Below are 18938 nucleotides of genomic sequence, written 5' to 3' on the forward strand. Positions count from 1 at the left end.
TAACGGCCCGCTCCGTCCAGCGCGGAGCTCCTAGCGTCCGTCTAATCTGTGCTGATATCCATCATCCTCAAATTTTTCGTTGTTCATTTCGACCTCACATCTACATACAACAACCAACACTGTCGACTTCTCCCAGCGACAACAACAAACCATCATCTCACGTCTACGACGTCACTTGGATCGGTAGTAATAGGTTCGTCATCTCTGCACCGATCTGACTCGCATTCTCTTCCTTCCACCACTCGTCGAATGATTAAAACCATTTCTCTTCTTTTCCAACCGATTCGACCATGAGGAAGCTCTCTGTTCGTCCACCTTTCGCAGGGTGGATGTATACTAGCCAGTAAATTCTGCATGACTTCGAGCTTAGCTTTTTGCCCTTCCTCTTACCACAGCCCTCCCTGGCAAGAAATTTGTACTGACCAAGCTTCAAGACTTGCAGATAGGTGAAGCATTGACGACGACAGTAGCACCCCGTACCAAGTTGGTTCATCAACATCTAGCAGCCCTTGTAGTAAAGGCTGCTTCTGTGCTCAGCGCAGACGCCTCTCTGTTCAATTGCAAGCGTGATTGAACACGAGAGGCCTTGTCGCTTCAAAGGTCAGTCGGTGCAATCTATGCAAGCTCACAAAAGCCTCTCCAATTTTTTCCACTATCCCCACACCCACGGCTACATGATGAAAACCATACCACATTCGCAGTTTCCACTCTAGCGTCGCACGAACCTTTAAGTCGACGCATGCAATGAGGGCGCAATCTTCCTTGGATGTCTGATTTCAGCCATATTCACCTCTACATTCTCTCCGAGAATACACACTTCGTACTCGCAATTGAGCAAGCGTCTTGGAACCAAGCTGACGTGTTCGCACAGTGCCATCCCGTGTCATATACCGTCACACAGATTTATCTGTGGTTACGGATTTCGCCCTATTTAACCGGTACTCCTTCCGTGTTTACTATGCGTGATCCTATATCTCAAATCTACAAACACACTACCCTCAAACTTGTCTTTCCTTCTTCGTCTGGCGTAGAACCTCTCCCGTGAGCAACGTCTGCAACGGGAAACGTGAAGTACAGTATATTGTTCATCATGTGAAGAGTGGATCATCCCTTAATCCCTCAGACGCATTGATTTTGGCGAGTGTTGAAGCCGATGATGAATCTTCCAGCACAGACCCGATCTTGGGGACAGTCGTATATTCTCCATTACGACAAGCTGGTTGGCATAGACAAGTCGCATCCAACATAGTTTTTCATTGTCCTAGTGGGTTAGACACGAATACAACAAGTGCACTCTGCGTACAATACATGCTTCAGGCAGCCTGGGCTGCATTGAATTTGCGGACGATTAATATACTGGTATTTCGTACATTCTACACGTCTAGAGGAGTGCTACAAGTGTCCTCCAGTTTATCAACGATAACGTTGAATCGAGGCGAAATTCCATCGATGGACTGCATTGCAACACGGCGGCACCATAACATACTGTATGTACAGGCATCGGTCAAATCGGACCGGGCATCCCGATGACTCGTCACATACCGATTCCCGCTGATAACTAGTGCCATCCGCTTGTCTATTACTATTGTACATTATGCCATTATTGCATCCCGTCTGGACAGGGTCTAATGAGATATCGTTTTTGTTAATTTGTCGGAGAGCCCCGCCCGATTTGACCGATAATTGGAGCAGCTCTCAAAGCGAACGGCATCTCCGCTGAACGGTCCGCACTTCTTCCATCATCACTTAGGCATCTATGAATGCTGGAGTGCTGCATATCCATTGTTATTACAAACTGGAGGGAGAACGTCTCACTCCTTTACTGCTCTTCGTACTTACATATTCCAAATTTCTGTTCCTTCACAGAGATACATTTCGACATCCACGCTTCTGGGACATTATCAAATTTGAAGCTCGCAAAACAGCCGGTTGAGATAATGTCGCGATCAATCTCATCAAGTCAACAATAAGGTAAGCCGGCTCGAACTGTCACTCCCATAATAACCCGAACTTTACCAAATGCTGTCTCGAGTTCAACAGAAGATCTAAACTCATGTCAACAAAGCGCTCTAGGGCGGCTTACGAGGCCAACCCGAACGACGCTCCTCCGCCGCATGCTCCATACGTCCTCTACGGCACCCCTTTGCCGCCTTACGAACCCAACGCCCGCGACGATGGCAGTTTTGTGCCCGAGTGGAAGCAAGAAGTGACCGATGAGCGCGGAAGGAAACGCTTCCATGGCGCCTTCACGGGAGGTTATAGTGCTGGGTAGGTCCCGACCCTGCCACGTTCAAACGCACTTCTATGTCGCGTGATATCCATAGTTCATATATCTTCGTGGAGATTTCTGTCGATGTTCTAACACTGCGATCTCTCTCAGCTATTTCAATACTGTCGGATCCAAGGAAGGCTTTGTTCCCAAAACCTTCGTATCATCAAGAACAAATCGAGTGAAAGATGCTGGACAGCAGCAAACGACCCCGTCTACGCAACGACCTGAGGATTTCATGGATGACGAAGATCTCGCCGAACACAACGCATCACAGCGAATCGAGACAGTCGATACGTTTGCGGGTCTCGGTGGCCCAGCTGGGATATCTGCCAAGTCATCGAACGACGAAGACAGCGGTCTTTTCGCGCAGGTATTCCATACCCCTTCAGCCACCACGACGGAGCGAAAAGGCTACGAGCTGCTACGCCGAATGAAATGGCGTCCCGGCCAAGGCATCGGTGCCATGGTCCGGCGGCGCGCAGATGGTGATCGAACGGGAGAACTGCATCTGTTTGCACCTCAAGAAGTACCTATGGTTACATTCGCGAGAAAGACAGATCGTCATGGTATAGGCTACGGTGAAGTCGGCAGGATTAAGCTCATGCCAGTCCAGCAGCCACGGCGCGAGCCTACTAGGCGAAAATTTGGGCTCGGGGCTGGTGGGGTCAAGGGAGACGATGAAGACGACCTAGACGAATTCGGACCGAGGATCACCATGCCACGAGCAGTGGGTGGTGCCGACAAGAAGAAGAAGAAGAAGAAGAAAGTTTTGGAATCCACGAAAGAGGATGCCTCGAGATCATCAAAGCTGCTGGCTCTACCGCGCAAGACAGCCTCAAGAACGTGCCACGATGGTCGTCCACCGCTACGTGGTTTCATTCCTGCCCTGCGTCCACTAGTCACAGCATCTCCCTCGTTACTGGAAGCTTATGCGCCACCTGCCGTTCCAGCCGGATGGATATCTTCGCATCAACCTCGCGATACCACAATGACGACCACAATCAACCCATCAACTAACAATACCCCTTACCGATCTACCAAAGATGTAGCGCGGGCATCAACACTCGATCCTCGCGCACGAGCTGCCTTGCTTGGCGAGCAGCTCCTTCCCGGGAAATCTGTCTTTGATTTCCTCAGCCCTGCAAATCGTGCGCGCATCGTTGCAGCGACTGGAAATAATGCTCTACCGGCCGCTGGTAATGAAGCTCTGCCTAGCACTAGTTCTACCGGCCAGCCATTAAACGAGCTCGAACGCTTGTGGTCTCTCGTCCCGCCTCTCAGTCGTGCAACTGCTGCGGGTGCCCTAGCACGTGGCGAAAAGGGCTGGATGCCCTATGGCGAGGATGAAGCTAAGCGTTCGCGATACCGCGCCTTTCTACAGCTGCGTGCCGCGGCGCCGCCTTCGGTGGACGATCCACCACTCCCACTACCTTTTCGCCCGCCAACGCTCTCTGTCCACGACTGGGCCCAAGAGCTTCGCGAATTTGCCGCGGCGGCGGAAGTCTTTCGGCCAGCCACCGGTCTTCTCGGGAAACGATTTACTGCTGCCGTACAGGATCCGACCGTGGCGCCTCCCACCTCCCAAGACTCAAAGGACGATCGTGCTGCTGATTCTGCCTCTGCTAACGACAACGCCGACCCCGCCGAGAAGGCCGCACAGATGGGCATGCACGGTGCGCTAACTCGCTCTCGTGCCCGTTTCTACCCCAATCGTCTGATCTGTAAACGATTCGGTGTCCGCCCACCGCCGGACGCTGGGCCTGAAATGCCGGGCGCTCGCGGTGGCAGTGGTGGCGGCGGCGACGACAACTCCCATCACAATTCTTCACGTGCCGATTTTGATTCCGGGGAGACAGCCGCCACTGCTGCCGTCGCGCGTCTCGAACTCGTTGGCCGCGCGACCCTGGAGAAGATCATGATTGAGGCAAACCTGAAGAGGATGGAGGCTCGGAACGCTGTCACGGAGTCAGCTGTATCATCAGCAAGTCCAGCTGGTGTTGCTGGAGAAGCTGATTTAGTCGTTAGGCATGATCCTGCGCCGAAGCTCCTGCCGATGCATGCAATCGATGCGGTATCGGAGGCTCGGGCGGAGGTCAATCCCGAGCTGAATGAGGCTTTGGAGAAGGAGAAACCTGATGAGGCGTTGTATCGGGCGATTTTCGGGCATAGCGATGACGATAATTGATAGCGTGAAGTTCAATGTCAACAGTTGAATGACATGCGTAACTCTCACCGTGAGTACGGTCATTGATTGTGCCCAAAATGAACGACTACTATAATTCAAGATGTCATGTGCTATCGGTAACGTGTACATCTCGCACCCAGATCAACCAAAGGACGACTCGCATTGTATCAGCACATCCACCAGGTGTTCTGTCTGTTATTTCGAGCACTAGCAGGACTAACAATAGGTCGTCCCAGTCACACAGTTCTTCATAGGAACATTGGATCGTATCACCGATAGGGTTATATTTGGGGTTAAATCACCTAGGGTCGCGAAATGCTGCGAGCCCCGGTTTCGGTCCGTAATAATACTTCGCAGGGCAGGTGGAGCGGAGCACACACAGCTAAACCGCAACTGTCCGTCCAATATACTCTGTACATGTGAGGCTCTTGAGCTTCCTTCCATTCAAGGAAGTCATCGTGACATTTCCTCCCGATCACAAGTCTCATTTTTCGCATTAACGGTCTCGATATACATTTGGCTCGAAACTCTCACATCAGCATTCCAATCATAAGTACAAACCATTCAATCGCCTTTCACCACCCTCGGCAAGGGCTCTGCATCCGGACTGTTCGAACAGGCCGGCCAGCAGCAGCCAAGAAACCCACAAGTGGAACCCAATCATGCATCAGGTCTTCCCTCACCAGGGACCATACCACCAGCAAAAGCAACAGCAGCAACAGGCGCAGCAACAGCAGCAGCAGCCTGACTGGCAACAGCAACAGCAGCATCACCCGCAGCACAACCAGCACCATGGCCAATATGCCTCACAATCCGTAGCAGCCGCCAATGCCGCTGCGCAGCAACAACAGCAGCACTACAACCGCGGCAACATGAACGCCAACGGCCCAAACTCTGGCGCGGGAAATAACATCAATGGCGCAAACGCCGGTGGCCTGCTTGGCCAAGGAGTGAATAGTGCTATCGGGGGAATGGGCGGCGGTGTTCAAGGCGACCACGGCGGAAATATGATGGTGGGTGGACCAGGCGGATCGGGAGGAGGCGATGCAAATCTCAGCGACGAGAATCGCCGTGTGCTGGAGTGGATCGCCCAAGTGCTCAGCACGAATGCGCGTGAGGCGGCTCTGCTGGAGTTGAGCAAGAAGCGAGAGCAGGTACCCGAGTTGGCCCTGATCTTGTGGCATTCTTTCGGTGAGTGAGGAGAGGAATAACGAGGTTGCGAACTTCACTGGAGAATCGAAATGACAGGACAGAAGGACGAATTGGAGCACAAATACTGATTGGCGAATTTGCAGGTGTCATGACTTCTCTCCTACAGGAGATTATTTCGGTCTACCCACTCCTCAACCCTTCTCAGCTTACTGCTGCGGCATCTAATCGAGTCTGCAATGCTCTCGCACTGTTGCAATGCGTCGCCAGTCACTCCGAGACGCGGGCTCTCTTTTTGAATGGTATGAGCAGCTATCTACTTTCTGAGAGATATCAACCAGACTGACCACCAATATCTAGCACACATTCCACTATTCCTCTACCCATTCCTGAACACTACCTCAAAATCCCGACCCTTTGAATACTTGCGCCTGACCTCGCTCGGTGTCATTGGCGCGTTGGTCAAGAATGACAGCTCGGAGGTGATCAACTTCCTGCTCACCACGGAGATTATCCCGCTGTGTCTGCGCATTATGGAGACCGGCTCCGAACTCAGCAAGACCGTGGCCATCTTCATCGTTCAGAAAATCTTGCTCGATGACCTCGGTCTGCAATACATCTGCCAAACTTACGAACGATTCTGCGCGCTCGGCACTGTGCTTTCGAACATGGTCACCCAGCTCGTCGACCAGCAGACCGTACGCTTATTGAAGCACGTTGTGCGCTGCTTCCTCCGGTAAGTCACCTAGCTCGTCTTGCCTATATGCCTCCATCATGCCATCTACTAATGTTTTCTCCCAGTCTCTCCGACAACGCCCGCGCCCGTGAGGCCCTCCGCCAGTGTCTTCCCGAACCTCTCCGCGATGCCACTTTTTCGCCAGTCCTTCGGGACGATGCCGCAACCAAACGCTGCCTAGCACAACTGCTCCTCGCCCTCTCCGACCAGGCCGATCCTGGCATGGCCGGAGTCGCGTCGTATGGTGTCGGAGGCGGTCATCACGCGCAGAGTCTGATGGCTGGTGGAATGTAAAAATCTGTATTAAAACGATAATGACATGGAAAGCGAAAACATGAAGATGGGCCCAGAAGCAGATCGGAAGCAGATCATTGGAGGGAAAGGCGGCATGGGACATGCGAGACATGCTTGTTATCTACAAGACATTGATCACTGCTGCTGCTGCCTCATTTTTCTGCAGAAGACTTGCACGGCTATTTCTGGGCAGACTCGCAGGCGTCGGGTCAATTTTTACGATACCCCCATCTTGTTCTATTGGAGCCAACGGAGCCGGAATGATGATACGATGTCCGCAAAAAAAAATCAAGTACGAACATGACCAGTCTGGACCAGCTCATGAAAGGGAGATAGACGGATACTTCAAGTTGCATCACAGGGAAAACGAGCCTACGAACCAGGAGTTTTTTTTCAGAAGAATCCAATAGCCCGCAAGGCAGGATGACATTCAGATCAACGGCGGACGGAATTTGGCATCTGGCGTCCTGTACTCATCCCTAAAGCATGAGCATCTGGCATCTTCTTCTCGCATTTTCGTTTCTCTAGGCCGAATCTCGGAGCAGGGAGGTAATTTTCAGCGCACACACATCGCCGATGACAAAAGGTGCACCGCCCCAGATTGTTGACGCAAGACACATCATCTTCGCCCAGGATTCTACAAACAACCCTTCACAAAGGTTCCTCGAGAGAGACCAGTTGAGGAGAGATCCTCGGTCGTCTCCCTTATGCAAGTCCTGCGTCGATGACGGACAACGAGCTTGGCAGTAGCACCCGGATTTCAAAACAATAAAAGGTAGAAATGCAAGAATCTCACAAACCCTAACCCCGAGATCATGGGACGAACGAACATCTTCGCAGGAGGAGGACTGAAAACCAAATGCATCCAACCAGCGGAGGCAGAAATCCGATGGAGATTCCCGAATCCTTTTCTCATCCCCTTGGGCTCTCTCCGCACCCCGACGACCATGATGACGAACGCACGTTCCGAGAGATTTGGGATGCGCATGGGCGCCGGCCGAGGAAGGGCGTTGAACCGTCCTCATGAATCACAAGGATAAAGCATAAGTTTTTCGCCGTCATTCCTCTTGCGGAGGAAGCGTGGAGGTCTCTTTCATCTTCTTCCCCCCCCTATTTCTCCTTCTTCGCCATGTCTTTCTGTTTCCCCATTGCCCCGTTTTCCTCTTTTCTTCTCTACCTTATCTCTATTCCTCTCTGTCACTTTCTCGACGCCCGAGAATCGCGTGGTCTTGGTCGGGGTTTCCCCTTCACGCTGCCTTTCAGGACAGAAGGGGGAGGGTCAACAGATGAGGAGGCCGAGGAAATCATTTTTCATGATAGATTGTTGAAGGGAGGAAAAGTTTCGGGTGCTATATAATCAATGTATTTCTAAGTGGTTCCCTTGGCCAGTGGTGTTCTTTCTGGGTCTGTTTGTGTCTTCCATCGTTTGGAGACCTTGTTCCTTCTGGTCGGCCGGGGCGCAGAGAGCAATGACAAGGGTAGCGCTGAGTTCCATCTAGGTTTACCGCTTGGGACAACCATGCTGAGCCTGTGGGATCAACACACGATCACGGGAGGTTTTCACATTAGACGAGAACGGGAAGGAAGTGTTTCGACTCGTATGAATTTTCAGTGTACATACAGAGGTGTGGAAACGCTTCCTGGATTATGGTAACAAAGAGACAACGCAGCAGTAGAAATGGATGGGTTCTCGGAACTGCTCCTGTTTCATCGCCGAGGGTTATCCTGAAGAACAAACGACCAAATCTCCTCCACGCTAAGGGACTACATTTTTTGGAGGAAAGTGAGGCTTTTTTTTGGCTCCGAAGATCCGACGACGAATGGAGCGGGCAGAAAGGAAGGATGGAAGAGGTGAGGGATGCGATCTCCGATGCCGCCACTCTACTCCTCCTCCTCATGAGGGGCCTCCTCGTCGTACTCGCCCTCACCCTCAGAGACGGAAGCCTCCTGGTATTGCTGGTACTCAGACACGAGATCGTTCATGTTGCTCTCAGCCTCAGTGAACTCCATCTCATCCATTCCCTCACCGGTGTACCAGTGGAGGAAGGCCTTGCGACGGAACATAGCAGTGAACTGGTCGCCGACACGCTTGAAGAGCTCCTGGATCGAGGTCGAGTTACCAACGAAGGTCGAGGACATCTTGAGGCCGCGTGGGGGGATGGCGCAGAGAGCGGTCTGGACGTTGTTGGGGATCCACTCAACGAAGTAGGCGGTGTTCTTGGTCTGGACGTTGCGGATCTGGTCCTCGACCTCCTTCATGGAAACCTTACCGCGGTAGATAGCGGAGCAGGTGAGGTAACGACCGTTGCGGAAGTCGCTGGCGGCCATCATGTTCTTGGGGTCGAAGATCTGCTGGGTGAGCTCGGGAACGGTGACAGCGCGGAAGGAGTGAGCACCGCGGCTGGTCAAGGGCGCGAAACCGACCATGAAGAAGTGGAGACGCGGGAAAGGCACCATGTTGACGGCGAGCTTGCGAAGATCGCTGTTGAGCTGACCAGGGAAACGCAGGCAGGTGGTGACACCGGACATGACGGCGGAGACCAGGTGGTTCAAGTCACCGTATGAAGGGTTGTTGAGCTTGAGTGTGCGCATGCAGATGTCGTAGAGGGCCTCGTTGTCGATACAGAAGGTCTCGTCGGAGTTCTCGACAAGTTGGTGAACGGAGAGGGTGGCGTTGTAGGGCTCAACAACGGTGTCAGAGACCTTGGGAGAGGGCATGACGGAGAAGGTGGCCATCATGCGGTCGGGGAACTCCTCGCGGATCTTGCTGATCAAGAGGGTACCCATGCCGGCACCGGTACCACCACCAAGGGAGTGGGTGATTTGGAAACCCTGGAGGCAGTCACAGCCTTCGGCCTCACGGCGGACGACATCGAGGACCTGGTCGACCAACTCGGCACCCTCAGTGTAGTGACCCTTGGCCCAGTTGTTTCCGGCACCAGACTGGCCGAAGACGAAGTTGTCGGGGCGGAAAAGCTGACCGAATGGGCCGGCGCGGACGGCGTCCATAGTACCAGGCTCCAAGTCGACGAGGACCGCACGAGGGACGTACTTGTTGCCAGCACCCTACACACGTTTGTGTTAGCAGGCAAGTAGGGCAGTGCGTCAAGAGTCGCGCGCCGGGCTCGCACGTACCTCGTTGAAGTAGACGTTCATGCGCTCGAGCTGGAGGTCGGACGAGCCATTGTAGCTGTGACGGTATCAGTCTGTTGGTCCTTTCTCTCAATCCCATACGCGACATCATGATTGTGAGTCTGCCTATCGCGAGAAGGAGAGGAGGACTTCACTTACACACCAGAGCCGTCGAGACCGTGCTCGCCGGAGATGGTCTGCCAGAAGGCAGCACCAATCTGGTTACCCTGTTGAAGTTGTCAATATCTGTCACTCGTCGTGCTTCCTCTTGTTTCTTTGGACATTGGCGATGGGTCGTGATGTCTTCTCCTGGCACTCCTTCTCTTCCTCATCGACTCGCACACTTGTTGGGTAGACGTACACACTGGCCAGTCTGGAGGTGAACCTGTTTGGAAATGTCACGTCAGCATCTGTCGTCGTCGTTGTCGCGTCCCAGCTTGGAAGGAGAGGAGCGGTGTGGGCGTACAATTTCGCGCATTTTGGCGGGGTGTATGGAGCAGAGTTGGTGTTGGTAGTGTACTGCCAGAGGATGTCAACAACAATGAGCCGTGGCGAAGTCGATATTGTTCGATAAGAGACGAACCGGAAGGAGGTTGGTATGATCAAGTGAAGGGAGGCAGCAACGAGTGGAGATAGAGATGGAGTAGTAGTAGTAGTAGTAGTAGTAGTAGTAGTAGTAGTAGTAGTAGTAGTAGTAGTAGTAGTAGTAGTAGTAGTAGTAGTAGTAGTGGCCCGGTGGTGGTAGTGCAGGTGGTGTTTAGTGGTCGTTGGTGAGTTATGAGCCAGGGTCAGGGTACAAAGCGCACACACACTCCAATGTACGGTATGATTGTTATTAGTGCAGTGCTATTATGCACGGCGCCCACATTCACGCACACCGCGTACAGCACTTTCACAATTGCAGGTGGTGGTTGATTGGAAAAAGTGGCGGCCTCAGGTACCTGGTTCTCCCATGTTCTCATTGGCGTAAACAACCTGGAATGCACGCGCCCTGAAGGAAAAAAGCTCGTTGGTGGGCGTCCTGTCCTCAGGGTTGTTCCCCGCCGGCATACTTTCCTTGTTCCCCGCCCTGCATAACAATCCTGTTGAACCCTGACCTCTTCTGTTTCTCATGTGCAGCCTGAGGCGCGGAGAAACGGACAGCTGACATAATGATCCCATTGGAAGCTACTCCTTTGGGACAGGCTCCGATCACTACTGTCATCGTAGGCCTAGAAACTTGTATGGACTGAGCGCGATATCAGGACGAGGGAATCACCCGCTTCATCGCAGTCGACATCGTCTCCCTCTGGTATAGTTGTCAAGTAGGCATCCAATTTCTGGCCAGAGACAGCTTCCAAGATGTCCACCGTTCGTCTAGCCGTGCCTCGCGCCGGCTTCCAATTTCACTCGCAACAGCTCCTCCTCCGGCAGCGAACATCTCAACTCTCCCAGCAGCAGCAGCATCTCCGTGCCTCATGGCTTCAGCTACGTACTGCAACCACCAATACCCAGCCGGCGCCGAGGGCACCGCCGAAGCCGCGTGTGCTTGAACAACCCGATCGCTTTCGTCCGCCGTCACATCCTCAGCGCATCCGACCTAAACCGCGCTATGCCGGCCCGCCATTGAGTGAACACGAGCGACAGGCGCAGACCACGCGACAGTATCCGCATATGATGCCGCCAGAGGGCACGTTCTTGCATTGGTTTTTGAAGGATCGGGTGGTGCATGTGTTCATTACTATGGTGAGTCGAAGATTTCTTTTCAGAACTGGTCGGACCGAAAAATCACGGGGCAGAGTAAGAAGGCGATGATGAGAGCCTTGGAAAAGAAAGAGGATGGAATCGTGATACCAATAGAAGCGGTCAAGCGTGCCTCACATCAGCAGAACAAACTAACCCATCCTAACAGGGCATTCTCCTCTCCCTCGTCTTCGGAATCTACTTCCAAGACTTCCTCCACAAGACACCCTATCGGGATCTTCTGCCTCCCAACAGTCTCTTCTTCGCCCATCCAGTGACCTACCTGCACCGCTGGTGGACCGTCTACGACATGCACGTATCATACATCTCCGCGCAGACCGCCGAGCGTCGCAAAGCCAAGGCCGACGACGTCGTGAAGCGTTCAGAGTACCGCAAGGCGCACGGCCTAGAGACGGAGGAGAAACAGAGCTGGTTCGGCGGATGGACGGCCAGGGAGGATGGACCGAGGAAGATGGTGCCAAAGGAGGTGCTGAGGGATCAGTCGTCGGTGGTCGCGGAGGAGGAGAAGGCCGAGAAGGTAGAGGATGCGGCAGCTGCACCGGCTGGGCGGGATGATGTCTTTGTCGCGTTTGATGGGTCGGTACAGGCGGAGAGGAAGAAATGGTTTGGCCTCTTCTGAGCGATTGGGCTGCGATCATGTACGTTAAATCACTGTCATCATCTCCTCTTCTCGAAATGGGGAGGTTGTATCAAACAATCGTTTAATCGCAGTAACGACGGCATGAGTTCAGTCGCAGGCTTCGGTCAGGCGTCAACAGCGCTCGAAGAGAGGCAACAAGATACCTGAGCATTCTCTCGCCATCAATGAGGAAATTCATAAAAAACGTAACATCTCTGATACCGGCAGCAGTGCCCGATCCGAACAGAAACCCCAGAGACAACAAATCGCCGAAAATGCCCCCAAGTATCGCCTTTCACCAGACAGACACACAATTGTCCCAGCAACAACACATCAATAATCAAAATCATCATCGACCGACGGCTTCGAGTCCTTTGCAACAGAGTCCTGCTTCCGATACATCTCCGCCACTTGCCGACTACTCGTCGCGTCCTCCGGCTTCTTATCATCACGCACGCGGATCAAGCGTGGGAAGCGCAGACTGATACCCTTGTGCGCCGGATCAGCCGCTCCGCCGCCGCTCATCTCAGCTGCGGCAGCACGATAACGTGGAGACAGTGTCAGATCGGCCGTCTTGACCTCCCATACGAACCGCGGCTCGAACCAGACGTCCGGCTGCTCGTTCTTGCCAGTGGGATGGTCATAGAAGGGTTTGGCTCGGTCAATGACGAGTGGAGAGAGGGTCTCGTGGAGTTCGGCGAGGAGGGCTTCAGAGAAGCCAGTGCCGATATTGCAGACGGATTCGTACTTCTCTGTCTTGGGATTGTAGCAGGCGAGGAGGAAAGCGCCATACCAATTGGTGCGCTTACCTCGGCCGTAGTAGGCGCCGAGCACAACGAGGTCCAGGGAGTCGCCAGCGCCGGCGAGGTAATCTTTCTTTACCTTGAGCCAGTTCTGGGAGCGACGGGAAGGCTCGTAGTGTGATTCGACACCGTCCAGCATCTTCACCATGAGACCTTCGCAGGAGGCTTTAATTGATTCTTCCAGCAGGAGTTGGATTTCATCGACGTTCTGTGAATTGCCATATTTGGCAAATGTGAATTCTCCCTCGACCTCTTCGAATGCTTCGTACATGTGATCGCGTCGTTGTCGGAAAGGTTTGTTGACCAAAGCTTCTCCGTTGAGATAGAGCAGATCGAAAGCAAAGACGCAAACCTTCACTTTGACATCTTCGACTTTGACGTCTTTCTTCTTGCGAGTCATGAGTTGCTGGAACGGCAACACTTTCTTCTGCTCCGTGTCCCAGGCTACAGTCTCACAATCAAGTACGAAACTCTTGGTACCCGTTTTGACCCAGGTAGGCAGTTTCGCAAGAATATCAGGATATTTCTTGCTCAAGTCTTCACTGTTTCGCGAGAAAATGTTGGCAATTCCACGATCGGATTTGCCCGCCTCGGGAGCCTTAACAGCAGCGAATTCTTGGTCGGCTTCGTGGGCCACGAAATGTATTTGTGCTCGTTCGCCGTCGTACTTGTACTCGCAAGTAAAATCCTTCCCTTCAAAGCGGTCGAGGACCTCGCCGATGGATTTTGTCGGTTTTGCCAACATAGGCTTTAGTGGCACGCCAGGCTGCAGTTTTAAAGAATCCCGAAGCTTCCAAATCCCGTTTGCAAGCAATGCCGGAACAATGACCTCATATGCTGGTAATTCATTGTACACTGCTTTGAAGACCTCCTCGCCTCTCTTCAACTCTTCTTCTGTCGGTGCCTTCTTGCCGTCTTGCCCCACGGCATGCGCGACCATGGCGTGTGCGAGTGCGACCTGGAGAGTCTTGTCGGCAAGGCCAAGACGCATTTTGCCCTCAAGCGCCCTGATTATGAACTTGGATTCACTAGGACCACCTTTCTCCTTTGTGATATCGATCGTCTGGCCCTTGGCGAGATGCACATCTGCGGAAGCCAGCAGTTTCTTGATTCCATCCACTTTGCGTCCTTGAGAGCCAGTGCCCTCAACCGTAGCGATTTTCATGAGGCCTTCGTGAACGCCGCGCACAGTCAAAGCCTTAGGTTTGAACATGGTAGGCTGATTCTGTCGACTTTTCGCCGCGACTAAGCCAAGGTCTCCGATCTTTTGCTGATCTTCCTTGATGATTTTGAGACTTCGGCCGGTAGTCTCACCAATGGCTTTCATGATCAAAGACTCGCCAATTCCCAATTCTATGCCGGCGAAATCGGCGGCTAGCTTGCCAGTCATTAACAACACGGTCGGTTGCAGGTCTAGTGGTGTGAGTCGAGCAACCTGTCGGAGGAAGAGCGAGCATAGTGCGATGATCTCCAATCGTTTTGTTGTCATCTCAATTTTGGAGAAAGTGGTGCAAAGTGCAGCGAATGGTACTGGATCTCCAGCTTTCCAATCTGGATATGCGTCTTTGCCAGTCGATTTGAGTGTGCTCTGCACCTTTGCGCGTGCCTTGGCTGCAATCTCTGGCTTTTCCTCTTCCTCTTCTTCCTCCTCTTCTTCAGACGCATTTTCGTCCTCTTCCGCACTGCTCTCTTCGGCGCCGCGCTTGTCGACCTTGGTTGCAGTCCCGTTGATGGTAAGAGATTCAACGCCCGCCGACTCTACCTCCGCTTTGATCTCAGGATCTGAAGTCTCCTCCTCCTGCTCCTTCTTGAGCGCTACAGTCGCCTGTGCACTGCTATGGGGTCTCGAGCTGGTGCTCTTTGTGGCGGTGCCTTTCTTCGAGGCAGGCTTATGCCGTTGCCGCTTCACTGGAGGCTCATCCTCATCGTCCTCAGCTTCGTCCTCCTTGGGTGACGTGCGCCGGCGTTTCGGCGATGCAGACTCCCGCTTTATCGCCTGTTCAGTGCTCGGTTCGACCTTGACGGTATCTGCACCGTCCATCTCGTCGTCTTCATCTTTGGTAGTCGAAGGCTCTTCGTCGCTTGGAGGACTTGGCTGTTGCTTAGTCGAGAACGTCAACTTGGACTGTTGTGCAGGCGCTTTAGCACCTCCAGGACCCGCAAAGAAGTTGCTGGAGCCACGTCAGACAATTGTATTTTTGAAATCAAATGTGTATGCGCGCAACACACCCGAGTGTCCGCTGCGAAGGTCTGACATACCCGAGTTTGGCCTGTTTCGGAGCCATGATAGTATACGATTCTTGACCGATCTGAATCTGGGAATTTCGCACCACTCTCAAACTGTCGCTTCGCTGCCAACAGACGATTGGTATTCGTGAGGCTGAGCGTCGACCTAGAACGAATGTCGAATTGTAGGGGATAGGAGCGCACTGGCGAAGTAACATCACAAGTGAATGTGATGTTTATTTATGCGATTTTCGTTCACATCCACGACAAGGCAGTCGACCACTCAGCATTGGTGAAGCAAGAAATGGCGTCGCGTGGAGACAGGCAGCAGCGCGTGGCGGACGTGACAGGTTCCGCGGAAAGTCCTCCGTCCCACGTCATCCTTCGCTAGGGCATTTGATCTCGCGTGGCCGTTATTGTAAGGCTATGAGCATCATCAATTCCGAGGTATCAATCACCACAAAATTGCATTACTGAAGCATTTGTTGAAATATCCATAAAGTTAATGAAAAGCTTCTGAGTCTGTTTGTTCCGCACACATCGCCATCATGTCGAGGTCAATAGACGAACCGGTCCTCAATGCACGATTCTGTTTCAACCAGACAGCATTACAAGGTAGGTTAATTATTACACAGCGATCTCTCACAGGGCTATATGAACCCACGCTGAACAAAGTCCTATACAAACAGACTTCCTACGATTGTCGCGCGCGAGTATAGACGATACCATCAACCAGAACCTCAATGCGCTTTCAAGACCCAGCGTGACGAACCCATTCACATCGACCTTGCCAAGTTCGCGGCGACCATCGCAATATCTGCCGGACTCTACATGCGCCGAGTTCAAGGATCGCGTCCTGTTCCCAAGCTGGCAATCCCGGTCAAACGTCCTGAACTACTGCGCCAGTGTGGCGACATCCCCTGATCCCGATGAACCTGAGCATCTCCTCCACGAGTCTGAATCTGCGAAAGCGCGTGAACGGGTCGTCGACGAGCGATTGGATCCTTACGGCGCCCGGAATCTCCCACGGGAAGGACGAAGCGATGCGCTCGCTAACCTCGTTAGACGCGAGAGGAGGGTGGAAGAAATCGTGCGCCAACGAACCTGGGACCTCGTCAGCGGAAGATGTCGCTCTGATCCTTCACGCGAGACATCGTATGAGGCTGCCATGAACGAGTGGAGGGCGCAGCAAGAAAGCTCGCGATAGCTTCGTGATTTTCGACCTCCCCACACGATGCAGATATTGGACCTCCCCTGGCCACTGATCTGGTACGATGACCGGGAATGGTCGCATGCTAGCGATCCGTGTCATGTGGGCATGAAGCCAAGTGTCTCTAATCATTCTCCGCTCACCCTGGCTCGAAGCCACTGTGTAACACAACCCAACTGCGCACTGCATTTGACTCTCCAACTGTAACATCACATAGACGGCACATATTCGGCATTGAAGAATAGATAACACGCGACCAATCATGATTTCTCAGCATAGTGTATGTGCATGTATAGTTTTCGCGCCCTATTGCTCTCTCTGTAAGGGATAAATGGCGGTGACTCTGGCAATCAGCTGCACCGATGCGGCGTAGATGGCATGGGCAAACGAACATACGGCTATGTCGGGACATGAGCGGATGTAGGATTGAACAGGACGGATATAGGGCTAACCAGAACGGATGTAGGACTAGAAGGGATCTCGATACAACGATGTGATCTGTCGCGGAAATCCGAAATTTTGAGCTGCGCCTACCTCCCTAGAGCGAATAGAACCGCTGTTCATGTGTGGCCGGCAGCATATTGGCACCACACGCCGGGAGTGTTGAACGGCTTGTGGCGGACGTAGATCCATTGACGTGACTAAAAGAAATGCTACCTCTAGTGACGCATGTTCGGCACGAGTCATATGCGACTCGTCGGTCCATGGGTAGTTCAGGACAAGTACATAATTGAATGTCTTTCCTGATATGAAGTCGAATCATCAATATCGTGTGTTGACGTATTCCCGAATATTTTTGTTGTCAATCTACTTCTACAATACCTGTGAACTACGTCACGAATTTGATGTGTGGAAGACAATAACCAAGTACATGTACTTCGACCACGACCTTTGCCATGACTCGCCATTCAATCGAGTCAAGCTCTCTTAAGGAAAACAAAGATCGTGAAGACATGCAATCAATAGACCGATCAGACGTTGAGGACCGGCTGCCATCATCTTCATCTGACATTGAATCAACAAGACCTACCACATCTCAGAAAAGTGCTCCCCCATTCTCGGCAGGAACAGTATCGACATCACAACCACCACCTCCGCCGCCACCACCAAACGGAGGAATCTACGCTTGGACCTGCACTGCATGCTGCTTCCTGATCAATGCACATACCTGGGGTCTCAACTCTAGCTACGGCGTATTCCTCGCTAGTTACCTCGCAAACAACACTTTTGGTCGCAACGTCAGTTCCCTGGAATATGCCTTTGTGGGTGGACTTTCGATTTCATGCGCCATGTTGGTTGCTCCACTGGCGACCTTGAGTACGCGGTATTTTGGTACAAGAGTGACGCTGCTCACGGGAGTCTTCTTCGAAACCCTGAGCTTGATCGCCGCGTCATTTGCATCACAGATCTGGCATCTATTTCTCTCGCAGGGAGTGTGCTTCGGCGTTGGCATGGGATTTCTGTTTGTCGGATCTGTATCCATCGTACCACAGTACTTCACCACTAAACGATCGATGGCCAATGGAATCGCAGCCGCGGGCTCCGGAATTGGTGGTCTTACCTACTCCTTGGCGGCAGGAGCGATGATTCGATCGATAGGTTTGGCATGGACGTTCCGTGTCCTAGCGATTATTGCATTTACGGTCAACACAACCTGCGCCCTAATCATTCGCGATCGCAACAAGATCATTGGCAGCTCACAGTCGGCTTTCGCGGCAGCGCTTTTCAAGAGAGTGGAGTTTCTCCTGCTCTGTGCATACGCTTGGTTCAGCATGTTGGCATACGTTGTGCTTATTTTCAGTCTTCCCAACTACGCCAATGCTATTGGCCTCAGTGCGTCACAGGCATCGGTTATTGGAGCACTTCTTAATCTCGGTCAGGCGATCGGTCGGCCGCCGATAGGATACTTCAGCGACAGTCTAGGCCGCATCAACATGGCGGCTCTGACGACCTTCCTCGCCGGATTCTTCTGCTTCGTCATCTGGATTCCTGCAAATGGCTATGGAGTGCTTATTGCCTATGTTCTGATCGGCGGTACAGTCGCGGGCACTTTCTGGACAACCATCGCACCGGTCATGGCAGAGACCGTAGGACTGAAGCACGTTCCGTCCGCATTGAATCTTCTATGGCTCGTGATAGTCCTACCTGTAACGTTCAGCGAGGCAATTGCACTGGAGATTGTCGATGGCACGGGGGGCTATCTCGGCACGCAGCTATGGGCAGGCTTCATGTTCGTGGCTGCCGCATTGTGTCTGGTCGCACTTCGTGGATGGAAGATCGGTGAACTGGAGGAGATCGCAAAATTAGAAGGACTGAAGGGAGAGAAGCTAGATCCAGTCGTTGCTGAGGCTGAGGCTGGGGAGGAAGTTGCGCATAGAGCTCGAATCGCCGGCCGTCGTTCAATACTTGCAAATTTCTGGAGGTGGCGCAAGGTCTGAGGATATCTGTGTTCGGTCTTATAGAATTTAGCGGTATCTAGAGAATTTATGATAGAATCCTGGTTGATAGATACTTTCGTGAGCACTAAGCACGAGTTTGAATAGACGATCTCTTTGATGCACAATGGAGA

The 18938-nt window shown here is 52.7% G+C and overlaps 7 protein-coding genes across 7 annotated transcripts; 5 read left to right on the forward strand and 2 right to left on the reverse strand.

The window, feature by feature from the left end:
* Nucleotides 1-1651: 1651 nt before the first annotated feature.
* K489DRAFT_402768 (DUF1604-domain-containing protein) lies at nucleotides 1652-4715 on the forward strand. Its single transcript, XM_033607061.1, has 2 exons — nucleotides 1652-2268; nucleotides 2381-4715. Exons 1-2 carry the CDS (start codon nucleotides 2054-2056, stop codon nucleotides 4455-4457), a joined length of 2292 nt encoding a protein of 763 aa, XP_033457979.1. The 5' UTR covers nucleotides 1652-2053; the 3' UTR covers nucleotides 4458-4715.
* A 713-nt stretch (nucleotides 4716-5428) lies between these two features.
* Nucleotides 5429-6636, forward strand: K489DRAFT_322723 (Rcd1-like protein; the record flags this gene model as incomplete). Its single annotated transcript, XM_033601642.1, has 4 exons — nucleotides 5429-5648; nucleotides 5753-5908; nucleotides 5967-6342; nucleotides 6408-6636. 4 exons carry the CDS (start codon nucleotides 5429-5431, stop codon nucleotides 6634-6636), a joined length of 981 nt encoding a protein of 326 aa, XP_033457980.1.
* A 1760-nt stretch (nucleotides 6637-8396) lies between these two features.
* On the reverse strand, nucleotides 8397-9990 carry K489DRAFT_381989 (tubulin-domain-containing protein). The gene is made up of 2 exons (XM_033605260.1): nucleotides 9772-9990; nucleotides 8397-9702 (listed from the first exon to the last, which is right to left on the reverse strand). Exons 1-2 carry the CDS (start codon nucleotides 9790-9792, stop codon nucleotides 8518-8520), a joined length of 1206 nt encoding a protein of 401 aa, XP_033457981.1. The 5' UTR covers nucleotides 9793-9990; the 3' UTR covers nucleotides 8397-8517.
* Nucleotides 9991-10981: 991 nt separating this feature from the next.
* Nucleotides 10982-12297, forward strand: K489DRAFT_261196 (uncharacterized protein). Its single transcript, XM_033600047.1, has 2 exons — nucleotides 10982-11493; nucleotides 11660-12297. Exons 1-2 carry the CDS (start codon nucleotides 11110-11112, stop codon nucleotides 12128-12130), a joined length of 855 nt encoding a protein of 284 aa, XP_033457982.1. The 5' UTR covers nucleotides 10982-11109; the 3' UTR covers nucleotides 12131-12297.
* Nucleotides 12298-12463: 166 nt separating this feature from the next.
* Nucleotides 12464-15218, reverse strand: K489DRAFT_389705 (ATP-dependent DNA ligase; the record flags this gene model as incomplete). Its single annotated transcript, XM_033606535.1, has 2 exons — nucleotides 12464-15104; nucleotides 15163-15218. 2 exons carry the CDS (start codon nucleotides 15216-15218, stop codon nucleotides 12464-12466), a joined length of 2697 nt encoding a protein of 898 aa, XP_033457983.1.
* A 387-nt stretch (nucleotides 15219-15605) lies between these two features.
* On the forward strand, nucleotides 15606-16746 carry K489DRAFT_381991 (putative caffeine-induced death protein Cid2). The gene is made up of 2 exons (XM_033605261.1): nucleotides 15606-15774; nucleotides 15849-16746. Exons 1-2 carry the CDS (start codon nucleotides 15708-15710, stop codon nucleotides 16364-16366), a joined length of 585 nt encoding a protein of 194 aa, XP_033457984.1. The 5' UTR covers nucleotides 15606-15707; the 3' UTR covers nucleotides 16367-16746.
* Nucleotides 16747-17100: 354 nt separating this feature from the next.
* Nucleotides 17101-18878, forward strand: K489DRAFT_381993 (MFS general substrate transporter). Its single transcript, XM_033605262.1, has one exon. It carries the CDS (start codon nucleotides 17266-17268, stop codon nucleotides 18805-18807), a length of 1542 nt encoding a protein of 513 aa, XP_033457985.1. The 5' UTR covers nucleotides 17101-17265; the 3' UTR covers nucleotides 18808-18878.
* The last annotated feature ends 60 nt before the right edge of the window (nucleotides 18879-18938 follow it).

Source organism: Dissoconium aciculare (genome assembly GCF_010015565.1).
Source record: "Dissoconium aciculare CBS 342.82 unplaced genomic scaffold K489scaffold_9, whole genome shotgun sequence".
Classification (NCBI taxonomy): Eukaryota; Fungi; Ascomycota; class Dothideomycetes; order Mycosphaerellales; family Dissoconiaceae; genus Dissoconium; species Dissoconium aciculare.

What these genes read in the sequence shown, in the direction of transcription:
- K489DRAFT_402768 (XM_033607061.1), top strand. Translation starts at nt 2,054, where the DNA reads ATGTCAACAAAGCGCTCTAGGGCGGCTTACGAGGCCAACCCGAACGAC. An exon ending in ACGGGAGGTTATAGTGCTGG is followed by an intron (nt 2,269 to 2,380) that starts GTAGGTCCCGAC and finishes GATCTCTCTCAG; the next exon opens with CTATTTCAATACTGTCGGAT.
- K489DRAFT_381989 (XM_033605260.1), bottom strand. Translation starts at nt 9,792, where the DNA reads ATGAACGTCTACTTCAACGAG. An exon ending in TGAACGTCTACTTCAACGAG is followed by an intron (nt 9,703 to 9,771) that starts GTACGTGCGAGC and finishes AAACGTGTGTAG; the next exon opens with GGTGCTGGCAACAAGTACGT.
- K489DRAFT_261196 (XM_033600047.1), top strand. Translation starts at nt 11,110, where the DNA reads ATGTCCACCGTTCGTCTAGCCGTGCCTCGCGCCGGCTTCCAATTTCAC. An exon ending in TGCATGTGTTCATTACTATG is followed by an intron (nt 11,494 to 11,659) that starts GTGAGTCGAAGA and finishes CCATCCTAACAG; the next exon opens with GGCATTCTCCTCTCCCTCGT.
- K489DRAFT_381991 (XM_033605261.1), top strand. Translation starts at nt 15,708, where the DNA reads ATGTCGAGGTCAATAGACGAACCGGTCCTCAATGCACGATTCTGTTTC. An exon ending in CAACCAGACAGCATTACAAG is followed by an intron (nt 15,775 to 15,848) that starts GTAGGTTAATTA and finishes CTATACAAACAG; the next exon opens with ACTTCCTACGATTGTCGCGC.
- K489DRAFT_381993 (XM_033605262.1), top strand. Translation starts at nt 17,266, where the DNA reads ATGACTCGCCATTCAATCGAGTCAAGCTCTCTTAAGGAAAACAAAGAT.